The sequence below is a fragment of the Prosopis cineraria genome, unplaced genomic scaffold (genome assembly GCF_029017545.1).
Source record: "Prosopis cineraria cultivar Desert tree isolate PC_DT_omini unplaced genomic scaffold, ASM2901754v1 PC1, whole genome shotgun sequence".
Lineage (NCBI taxonomy): Eukaryota > Viridiplantae > Streptophyta > Magnoliopsida > Fabales > Fabaceae > Prosopis > Prosopis cineraria.
In genome coordinates, this window is record NW_026555332.1 from 54,221,569 (window position 1) to 54,233,778 (window position 12,210).

General features: G+C 31.1%; 1 protein-coding gene and 1 long non-coding RNA gene across 4 annotated transcripts; one reads left to right on the forward strand and one right to left on the reverse strand.

Annotated features, from left to right (window-relative positions):
* Positions 1 to 3,661: 3,661 nt before the first annotated feature.
* Positions 3,662 to 6,956, forward strand: LOC129309155 (uncharacterized). Of its 2 annotated transcripts, none has more exons than XR_008592860.1 (3): positions 3,662 to 4,167; positions 4,337 to 4,502; positions 6,817 to 6,956. It is a non-coding gene; the product is annotated as an uncharacterized LOC129309155 (long non-coding RNA). The 2 variants fall into 2 exon arrangements; XR_008592864.1 differs by having other exon boundaries at positions 3,662 to 3,888; positions 3,987 to 4,502.
* On the reverse strand, positions 6,938 to 9,636 carry LOC129309144 (zinc finger protein CONSTANS-LIKE 7-like). 2 transcript variants are annotated; one of them, XR_008592847.1, is made up of 4 exons: positions 8,840 to 9,636; positions 8,157 to 8,363; positions 7,342 to 7,943; positions 6,938 to 7,086 (listed from the first exon to the last, which is right to left on the reverse strand). XR_008592847.1 is itself a non-coding variant. In XM_054950547.1 (3 exons), exons 1-3 carry the CDS (start codon positions 9,509 to 9,511, stop codon positions 7,920 to 7,922), a joined length of 903 nt encoding a protein of 300 aa, XP_054806522.1. In that variant the 5' UTR covers positions 9,512 to 9,636; the 3' UTR covers positions 7,249 to 7,919. The 2 variants fall into 2 exon arrangements, 1 of the variants encoding a protein (XP_054806522.1); XM_054950547.1 differs by lacking the exon at positions 6,938 to 7,086 and having other exon boundaries at positions 7,249 to 7,943.
* Between the last annotated feature and the right edge of the window lie 2,574 nt (positions 9,637 to 12,210).

The following is a 12,210-nucleotide window of genomic DNA, read 5'->3' on the forward strand; positions in this document are numbered from 1 at the left end:
TGATTATATTTTAAAAGATTAAAAATATCTTACATTTTTTAACATTTAATTCCTCAAAAATACCTTATATTTTTAACGGAGAAAATACATTTTATTATTTCATCCATCTCAAATTATAAAATATTTTTAAATAAAATTTTATATATTAATTAATTTTATTAAATATACTTAACAATTTTATCTTTTTAAAATAAAAATAATTTTTTTAAAATACTTATAATTTAATAAATTAAAAATGATAGGGAAGGAAATTAATTATAAAGAGATAAAAGATAATATTAAAATTAATACATTTAATAAAATCTTATTAAATTCAAAGTATTTTATATTTTAGGATAAAAACTCTTTTAAAAATACCATATAATTTAAAATGAAAGAAATATTATTTTTAAAATAAAATGTTTTATATTTCATAAAAAAATTTATATAAGTCCATCAGACTTCAGGCTCCAAGCCCCCCCATCCGATGGTGACACTCCACCAGTCACGTCCCTTTGTTCCCAAATGCATATGCATTATGGGCAATTTTTCCTTATTTTATTATTTAAAAAATGTGGGTATATAAAAACAAAAACTTGCATGAAAATTGTTAAGTAGATTGAGTGCGTCACATTATTTATATTCTGTTAAATAAAAATATAACATTTGCATAATATTAAATATAAATTAATTTTGATATTAATAAAAATAGAGAGAGAAAAAGTAAAAAATTAAATTTATATTCTATTATAAGAATAAAATTAATTAAAAACATCACATAAAATTTTATTTAGATTAATTAAAATATTTTAATTGAACAGATTATAAATAATGTAGTGTATTCTGTTCATCTAAGTATTTCTCTTTCCTCCATTTTTAATTCCTAAATATTTTATATACAAGGACGGAGAAAATACTTCCCATGTTAAAAAAAATAAAAAAATATAATCTTTAATTTCTGTAATTTTATTGAATTTTTTAAGTCTTTAATATTTTTTTAGTGTTTTCAATCTTTATAGAAACTAAAATAATTAAAAAATAAAAACTATGTGAATTTAAAATACAAAAATCATTCAATTTTTTTAAAATTATAAAGATTAAAAATATTAAAAAATTATAAAAATTGAAAACAAAACTTAATAAAATAACAACAGCTAAAGATTATGATTATTTTTTTTAAAAAAAAAAAACACCATTTTCTCCAAGGATGTGAGACTCCAGGCCATTAGAGTCGGTAATTCGGGCCAAGCTCGACGGGCTAGCCTGAATTAGCCCGAAAAATTTTAAGGTCAGGCTTAAAAAAAAAGGTGTTTTTTTATACTCGATTCGAATAGGCCCGAATACCGGAATAAAAAATTATATTTTTAAAAAATATATAATATAATAAATATTAATTAATTCTTTAAGTTTTAGATCATTTTATACTAAAATACCATATATTTGAGTCCTAGACATCATTTAAGTCTTAAAAAAATATATTTTATATTTTTTATAAAATAAAATAATTAATTTCAAAGTAAAAAATAATTAAAAATAATTTTAAAAATTAAATTCGAGTATTCGGGCCGCCCAAAGCTTGAAGGAATTTGGGCCAACCTTAACTATTCAGGCTTTTTGAAAAGTCAAGTTTGTTTGAGTTCAAACTTGTTAGGGTTGGGTTTGAATAAGCCCGACCCATTCGAATTTTCAGCTCTACAAGCCATGCCCTCTCCATAAACAATACTTGATCCCAATTCCTATTTCCCAAGCAGTGTTTTCAATTATTATTTTTTATTTCCATCGGCAGCAGGCCCCCACCACCGATCATTTAAGTAAACCAGCGAGGACACCGTAAGGGCTTCGATGCTGACGCCAACTGACATGTCACCTGGCATTTGTGGTAAATTTAATTACGAGATCACATCAGAACCCAATCAAATGAAAGGGCCACAAGGCAAAACTATATTACAATAATCGGAGGCCAAAATTAATTTTAACATTTTTAACATGTAAAAACAATGTAAATTTAACAAAAATTTTGAACCTTACTTTCCTGCTAAATCAGTCCTTATGCATACTTATAAAATATAATAATAATACTTTACAAATTTATATTTTTAAAATAAAATTATAAATTTCAAAAATACTCTCATACACTAAATCATTACATTTTAATTTTGTCTTATTATCTGGGATAGAGAGAGTACTTTCTTCAAGTAATAATATATGACAACTTTTAGAACCCTTATTTAATCTAAAATATACTCCCTCAGTTTAAAAATATAAGGTATTTTTAATCGAATCTCATCATCAAATAAAGTAGTTATCTACTTTTTAACTAACTTTATCTTTTTATATTTACACCTATTAAATACCTTACAATAAATATAAATTTATTATTAATAGAGGTATTTTTAAAAAAAGGGCAATGATTACACCTTGAAAGACTAAAATGCTTTACATTTTTTAACAGAGAGAGTAATATATTGAGGTATTTTTATAATTATTTTTTAGGAGGGTATAACTCTGGATTCCTACATTTTGCTTAAATTTTGTTGTAGATCTCTACACTTTTTTTTATATTCTAGGACCTTTTTTTTTTTGATGTTCTAGGTTCTTATAATATCGCTCATGGAAGAACCAAGAACACTGAAAAATAAAAATGTAAAGACTTGTAACGTCAAAAAATGTGTAGGGACTTATAACAAAATTCGAACAAAATACAGGAACCCAAAGTTATATTTTTTTTAATTTTTTAACTATATCTCTACTTTATTTATTACTCTTTATGAAAAAATATGGATTAAAATTTTAATTATCATTATCAAAGTATTTATGTAGGGTATTTAATGAAGATAAAATTGAAAAGATGTAAACTTTTTTAATAAATTAAAGTTTCAATTAATTTTCTTAGAACTGTAAATTACTCCATTTGGTCCGAAATATAGGTATTTTCCTCAACTAATCCCAATTCAAAATATAACTAACCTGGTATGTGTAAAAAAAAAATTTCTCATCTTACCCCTTATATTTATTAATTTAAATATTTGTGTAAATATATCGCTCATTTGTCATATAGCATATTAGTAACTGGAATTATGAGTAAAAATAAAAAATATATAATTTTTATGGGAATAAAAGCTATATTGGTATGCAAATTTTTTTCAAAAATTGCTTATATTTTAAATTAAAAAGAGTACTTACCAATGCCTTATATTTTGATTTAGAGGGAGTACTCATTTCATCTTAAATTATAAAAAAATTTGAAATAAAATTATACATGCTAATAAAACATAATAATAATACTTTACAAATTTACTTTTTCAAAATAAAACTATAACCTTTCAAAAATACCTTTACATAGTTAATTATTATATTATTATATTATTTTAATTCTCTCTTCACTTGAAAGGTAATATTAAAAAATATTATTAATAAAATTTTATTTTTTTTAAATTATTTTATATAATAGAACTTGCGTTGTAATTTAACGAAGGAAGTAACATATACTGTATATTAGGCTCCCCCATAAATGTCTTTTAAAAACATTCTTTGATCATAAATATAAAATATTTGATATTACATTAATTATATTTTTTAATATTATTTTTATTTAAATTCATTACCTCTTCCCATTCTCAGTAAGATAACAAGTACACCTGTTTTCTAAATCTCAGAAAATTCAATGTTAGGGGTGGATGCTTTTGGCTATATATCTTGGGATAGAACCTTGCCTCATGACCGCACAAATTAACCTGAGCTCTCCTGCTGATAAACACTGTAACGAGGCTGGACTTTTCATTTTCAACAGCATACCTTGTTCTTTTCCAACTCCTCCCTTTTCCTTCCCATGTCTCAAACCCTTTCACCCTTTCGTCCCTTGATTTCTTTTTTTTATTTTTTTCTCTACTCATCTGTTAAACCGCAAAGGTATATCCATCCTATCCCTCTCTCTCTTGTTTCCGATCTTTGTTTCGGACGATGAATGCTGATGGAAATGACTAGCTAGGCTTGCTTCATTGATGCAGAGAGCTGCTGAAGAAACAAAGGCAGGCTGGAGGGGGAAGGTGGTTGACAGAAGATAGAGAGCACAAGTGAACATGCCCAAAAAGCTTCTTTTGTGTGTGTCCAGTCTTGTGCTCTTCTATCTTCTGCCAACACAAAGTACTTTCCTCTCAAACTTCTTTCTCACTGCATCTTACTAGCAAGGTATGATCCTTTTTATGCTCATTCTTTCAACATTACGTAACTTGGGGACCGCCATACACCTATTTAACTTATAGTGCTGCGTGTATAGAAATAAGACAAGTCACGAAGTAGGGTCTCTTTGTTCAGCTTTTATTAGATTTAACCATGGCAAGAGTGGGTTCTGTGACAGTTAAAAGACAGTGAGATGTCCCGGATGAGCCGTCGTCGTTGCAGAGAAGAAGCAAAAGTCCAAGCTTGAGGGGGTAGCTAGCCTCATGTGGTTGTTCAAACATGAAGGCGAGGTTGGAGAAAGTTTGAAAGCATCGTCTGCTGTCCATTTTTCAATAACCTACGAGGTACGGAAGCTTTCGGAGCCATGAACGAAAACAGTCGCGTTCTTGGCATCATTCCCCATCTCATAAATTTTCCCTCACCTCACCGGCAATTGTTTTTGACTGTATCTTCACAGGACTTAGATTAGGCCCACATTGTGAATGTGATTTTACAAGTTCGTTAAAAGACTACTCCTTACATTAAATAATAAGATATAAGATATTTTTTTGAGCATTTTTATGTTAAAGATGTAGGTCATTTTTAATGTAATTAATGTATCATTATTAAAAGTGTCCTTAATAAATAAATTATTTTTTATTTATTTTAAAGTGAAACATCTTATTAAATAAGGGTGAATACAAAAAATTAATATTAGTTGGGAGATAATTAACTACTTTATTAGAGTGTAATTTAGATAAAAATATCTTACATTTTTAACGAATGGAGTACTCTTTTACAATTATGCAATTAATTAATTTTAGTAAAAATCACAAATGAATATGAGAATTTCAATAAAAACCCTTGAACCAGATTTATTTAAATTTAAAACCCTTAAAATTTTTAAATTTTACTGTCGTCCAAGGGTACTGATTTGATATTAAATTTAAAAAAAATGACAAAATGGCCCATCATTTAAATTAATAGAAAAATATAACTTTTAATTCCTGCAATTTGCTCGAATTTTGTTATAGGTCTCTACTCTTTTTTTTTTTTGGTATTTTAGGTCCCTCCTTAACAGTGTTATAGGGATCTAAAATATTGAAAAAAAATGCAGGAACCTATGAAACAACTCAAACAAAATGCAAGGATCCAAAATTATATTTTTTCATATTAATATCAGAATTGTCCTATTCCACTTGTTCATTTACTCACATAATGTTGTTTTTTTACCCTAATTCACTTGTTCAATTTCCTATAATGAAATCAAGTGAAGTAGAGTAGTGAACAACAATTCATAAGTAAATGAACAATATACAGTATAGAAACAATAAATTATTTTAAGATGATTTAAATACCTGAAATAAAAACAAGTTAAGTAAGGTAATGAACATCATTTCATAAATAAATTAATAAGTGAAGTAGGACAATGAATAGGTGAAGTGAAAAAGTTTTGATATTAATTTAAATGAGAGAAAATTTTTTTATTTATCTCAAAAATTTAATATTAAATCAATATCCTTGAACTGCAGTGAAATTTTAAAAATTTAACATTTTTGAATTTAAATAAGTACAGTCCAAAGATATTTATTGAAATTCTCCTAATAAAGATATCTGAATATTGCATCAAAAAATTATGAAATTACATTTTAAAAATAATGAATTAGTTTTAAAACATAATGACTAAAATGCCCATATCTAAAATATTAATTTAAAATTTGCCAATGCTGAAATTACTTTAATTGAATTGAAAATTTAATCAAAAGAGTTATAAAATCACTTTATTTAATTTGAATTGACAATGTTTTACCTGCAACTGGCTAGTTTCAAATCCGCTAATGTTGAAATAACTTTAATTTTATTGAAAAATTTGTTGAATGGAATTATGAAAATCACTTCATTTAATTTAAATTTTTTTTACTCCCACACTTGCGAAAATTAGTTTGGTTGGAAAATTTTTTACTCCCGGGCTTACAATTTGCTAATTTAAAATTTATTAGTACTTAAATTATTTTAATTGGATTGAAAATTTAGTTTAAGGGGGTTACAAAATCACTTTATTTGAGTTGATTTTTTTCTCTCTCTCAGGCTTGCAGACTTGGCCAGCAAGGATATTTTAGTCAAATTATTGTTTTTAAAATTACAAAAAAGGACCATGTTCCTAAATATCGATTTCATAATTTCGGGCTCTTGCTGGAAGGTTCTTATTTGTAATTTTCCCTTTTTCTCCTAAAATTAAGATTGGAGAGAACATTTTTTAGAAGTGCCACTTGGTTCAAAATCTAAGACATCTGGTTGTTCTTATAATTTTTTTAACTACGCCCATAATTCATTTATTATTTTTAAAAATATATTAATTAAAATATTAATTTTTATTATTAAAGTACTTATATTTAGTATTTAATGAGAGTATAATTAAATTGATATAGAGTATAATTAGTTTTTGTAAAATTAAAATTTCAACTGATCATTTTTTATCAACGCGAGGGGAAATGGGTTTGCAAGGCGGCATGTAATAAAACGGTGCCGAGGCCCCAAGAAAAAAAAAACAAAAATTAGCGAAGAAAAAAGGATGCTAAGTAAATGATGGGTTGGACCGTTGGTGACGGTCATTGCTAGCCATTCATTAATATTGCAATTAATAATATATGACTCTTGCCCATTTGGGCACAACTTTAGGTGAATGTTTTGATGCTCTGGAAATGACCGGGAGGGGAAGAAACGCCACAAGCGAGCGGCCAAATCGACAAGCTTGACACTCTCTGGATAAAACATCACCGTCTATGGCAGTGAAGGTATATTGCAGCAGAGAGAGTTATTTTTGGAGAGATCGAGCTACAATTCCACAAGCGTAACGTAGCCTTAAATCCCGTAACTTGCCAGGTGCTTGTTGTATTGGAGTTTTCATGCCTCTAACTTGGGTTTAGGGGCGAATCTGCTTTCTAATATCTGTTTAATTAAGCGGGAAACCAAACGCATTAGGTAGCATACCTCAGTTCTGTCTCAACCAAAGGATAGAATACAAGCGCTTTCCCGCTGTTGGCCATTATTCTTCTTTCAAGTTTTAACCAACAGAAAGGAAGGCATGGAAAAGAGATCTATGCAAGAAAGAAAGGAAGCGCAACGTGCGGCGGTGCATGTACTATGTGCAGTGAATGACGATGGTGAGGCTCAAAACCCAAATCACATATGACAAGACCGTACCTAGATTATCACGTGATCATCAGCGATGATTATCACCTCAACAGCTGCAACGGAAATGACACGCACTGCTCATAAATTTCGACTACCAAGATAATCACGTCTCACTCTGACTGTCCCTTGAACAACTATTCAATTCCATTGAGACGTGTTACAGGGTATCTGCAATTCTCTATTTAGTATTTTCATAAGTTACAAGAGAAGACGTGGTCAACGGGCCAGTGCTGGACCAGACTCCCAACCACATATGCACTGCCTTGCTCATTCCCCTTCCTCCTGTTCCACGCAAACAGAGACATTTCCTTGTTCTTTTCTCCTCCACGGTGCCCATACTAGAATGGATCAGCAATTTTTTTACCCTAGTGTCAAACACACTGCTGCTACTTTTTGCTTGTTTGTTTATCTGTTTATTGTTCCTCGCACGGCATTAATGGTCACATTTACAATCAAGATGTCTCCCAAATCTACAGGAAAAAAAAAAAGAAATGGAACGGGTATTCTAAAAGGACGCTAGCTGGAATACTGAGAAGCAACGTTCTTCTTGAATTCTTCTAAGGATTGCCCGCCAGAGCCTTCCCTTCTCAGTCCCTCTTCACAAATCGTCCCTGCAGAACAATTAGGAGAGCAAGGTTAATTAATGGAGAAAACGAACGTGACAAATTTACAATTCATTGGAATCCAATTCAGAATGGTGCCACAGAGATTACGTGGAGAAGATTGTGAAAGTTAAAGCAGGAAAAAAAATATACTGCAGGGCTGGCGCATGTCAGATGTGGAAAGAAGAGATACAGAAACATGAATAAAGGAATGAAAAGTACCTTCATCCTGGGGCGCTTCTCAGCATTGAGCTTACGAACCTCGTAGCGGATTCGCTTGGAGAAGAGCCTGCTCTGCCTCTTCTCCTTGTATCTCAGCACGCTTGCCTCCCTTTGTCCCGTCTTCCGTCCCATTCCTTCCTTCCCTTTCGTCTTCTTCTCGCTCTCTTCCCATGCCTTCTCCACCACACTACTGTGCCCCCACACAACCTGCCATTCCACAACAACGTATTAATTAGCTCATTGCTCTTCTATATCCTTTACTCAATACCCTGTTTCCTTTTGTTTACCCATCCTCCTCCTATCTGCTGTATAAATATCTTAATTCTCCAACCAACTATCTCTTTTCCATGGGCCCCAGCACCCAACCAGCAATTCAACAAAGCTCACATCTCAATAATAATTATTCACCGAACTCCTTGTAACATCAGTCATCGACTTCCTCATACTCATAAAGTAATAAAAAAAAAAATCATCAAATCTCAAAGTCAACATGAGGATCCTGATCCACCATCGACTTAGATCATGCAGCACAGAGGATTCAGGAGGGGTTAACTGGATCATAAGAACCCATATTCGATCTCATTACTCTGTACGATTCCATGTGTCGACAATTCATTATAAACTATAGTCTATATACATGGACAATTTTAAATAATGAGGATTGGAGTGAAAAAAATAATTACATGTGGCGGATGGTTTGGACGGACGTGATCGAGGAAGTCGGGGACTGTTTGCTGTGTCTCGCTCGGAACGTAAAGAGGACCTTTGTCAGACCAGGCATTTAAGATGCCCTCGTAATCCAGCTTCAAGGACAGCAACCCGAACGACGCCGTCGTGGCGGTGCTGCAATAGCTTGTGACCTCCGAGTAGCACACCCACCTCTCCTCCCTCCCGTCCCTTTCATCCTCCTCGTTCCTCCTCTTCATGGCCTTCCGTACCAGTGATCTCCCGTTCTCCTCGTCGAAGGGGCACGCCGTCAAACACTGTGGCGACATAGAATCCTCCTCCGACACGGTGGTGTTGGTGGTGGTGGAGGAGGAATAGTCCTGTTCGAGAAGGCCGTTGAGTGTCGCGGGGCCGTGGGTAGTGAAGAGGAAAGCCACGTTGGTGTCGTCGTTCGTGACATCTTTGTGATGGATCAAGTTTTCAGGGTGTAAGGGGAAGAGGTTGAGCTGCTGATGATGTGTCATTGGATCTGACTGGTTTGATGAGAGTTGGAGGCGGAGACTCAGGAACTTGGGCCTCCTGGTTTTTGTTCTGTTTTTGCGGCGAGGTGTGCTGAGACGACTCAGAGAATTCCTGTGTGTGAGATCGGAAGGAGAAGACGGCGGAGGAGGGGTGTTGCTCTGACACATGGCTACTTATGGCTTCACAGTCACCGACCCCAAGCATACAACGCACATACAGATACACAGATACACTACTCTGGTCTGTTGGGTCTGATTTCCTCGCACAACAGAGAGAGGGAAGTGGAGGGGGGAGGTTGGAAAAGTGAGCAAAAAGTGAGGGACTTTTCCGAGGGAGGGACCCCATTAGGAGTGAGATAGCTCATCAGGCAGATGATGCTGACGCATTGCCTCTTTTTACACGTGGGGTGTTGTCATTGGTGGAGTAAGTGGATTATCTTGTTATCTGGATTTCGTTTTGGCTTGGATAGATAGAATAGAAAAATGAGTTCTTAAAAATCAATCATGTACAACATATATGCGCTTTGGATGATCAAGAAAATTGAATCAAGGAATTCTTCAAATATCTGGATTATCACCTCATGTCAGTTGCTGACATTGGCATCCTTAAAGCTCTTAAATTTATTGGATTGAAAAATTTAATAAAATCAATTTCTACTTGAATTTTATGGAAGCACTCATACTAATACTTAATGATTTCTTTATCAATTATCCGTTTGCTGAATCTATAAGCAAAATTAAAAAGCTAGTTATGAGAGACTGAACAATTACATTTAACTACATTTTTAGAGAAATAAATAATTGTGCTGGCTCAATAGCTTACCAAACTCCTACCAATAATTTCAATGTCCATATTGTCGATATCTTACTTCTTGATTGTAAAAATTATTTGTACACTGACATGATTTAATATTTTTATTTATAAAATTTTTTCATGACCTTCTATTCAATAATATATATATATATATATATATATATATATATTTGGCAAATGGCATCCTTGTTTGCTTTTTCTTACCCCTCACTGAGACTATAATTTCTTTTCACGTGTCGAAGCTACACCACTCAAACATCTTTAATAATATTGATTTTTAAGCATCACGTGCCCCGTACATATGTTTGTGTTTTTAAAAATAGTTTATTTATTTTGTATTCAAAACCTCGTCATGGTTATTCTATTATGATCTGCAAAAAATCGATCAGTGTTTGAATTCCTCGTGATGGATACAATTTTTTTTGCAGAAATATACGTTTGTTCTTTGACCTTATAAAGGACTTTAATTTGGCCTTTTATTTTGATAAATATTTTTTTAACTCCTTTAAACTCAGTAACATTAGTTTCGATAACAAAAAAAATACTGAAACTATAATTTTAAATGTTGCAAAACATTCTCAAAATTTAAGTTTATCAAAAACTTATTATTGTTTGAAGCCTTTAAATACACCCGCGCGTGTGTATTCTATAGCTCTACTGAATAAAATCAATGTACAGGCTTACTGACGCAATTCAGTGAAAAACAGGAAAAAGAGTTCATCCTCAATAAATATAAAGTGAAATATGTTTTAGCAGTAAATTGCAAATATCCTTTATTTTTAAGAAAAATACATATGCATTTGAAAAATATACAGGAAGTTATATAATTCAAATCCATATTTAAAAAGAAGAGTATTCTTGAATATATCGTCATGATTCTATTCATTTTTTATAAAAATTCAAATCTGATATTAAGCATTTAATACATTAAAATTTTTGAACTGGTGATTTAGTAAAATGCAATTCTACATGTAAAAAGACTAGTTCACCCTAAAAATATAACATCCCAAACTTGATAGCATCAACATTCATGTGTAAGTAATAATGCAGGTAATTAACGTCAAGAAAACTGGACTAGTCACTGGACCAACTAAGACATTGGTTCATGATTCAACAATCAAATCATGACTTGAATTGAGATTCAATCGGTTGCGAATGAATTTATATATTATAAATAATATATGCTTAAAATAAAAAATAATTATATATAATAATAAAAATTAGTTTTTAAATTTGAAAAAATATAAAATAACAAAGATAATATCCATCAACATTCTATTATTTCTATCCAGGGAGAATGACAAGCAAAGATCTTATAAGAATATTAATGCTAAATCAAGAATTTTAGTATTAAAACACAGGAAAAGAAGTACTGAATTTAGAAACGTTAGTGTTAAATAAATCCTAATTTGATATTACTATTTTTATGAGGTCCTTACTTGTCATTCTCCATTTTATCCAAAATATATGCACTTATTTCACAATTTATGATCTATAACTTTAAAATATATGTATGTATGTTTCATTGCATATTTGTTCATTTTTCTTCATTTGTCAATGTTTAATAGTTATAAATATATATAAATGTAATTCATAAATATGAATTAAAAATTTTAAATATGAAAAAAAAATAAAAAAATAATAGGACCAATTTAACCATTTTTTGACTAATTTGAGGTAAGTTCAATCGATTATCAAGTTTGGTGGTTTCCTGTCATAATTTATTTTATAACTGGTGATCACAAATATTTTGCATGTAGGCTCCAAATTCTTCAGGCACCATAGTCTCAGGCATGCAATTATAAAAGGGGCTCTACTAAAACTGGAGCTAGAACTTCAAGTAGGATGTGTGTAAAATCTATAGGATAGACAAGTAAGGTTACTTTTACTAATCCCCCCTAAGTTTCAAATGCCACGGTAATTACGTGATTTGTCAAATTTCACAAATGAGATCCTAAGTTTTTAATATTTTTAAAACATTCCAAAAACTCTTCACAAGTGAAAAATCAAAGTTCACTTAACATATAATCATTGAATTCCATCACAAATCACG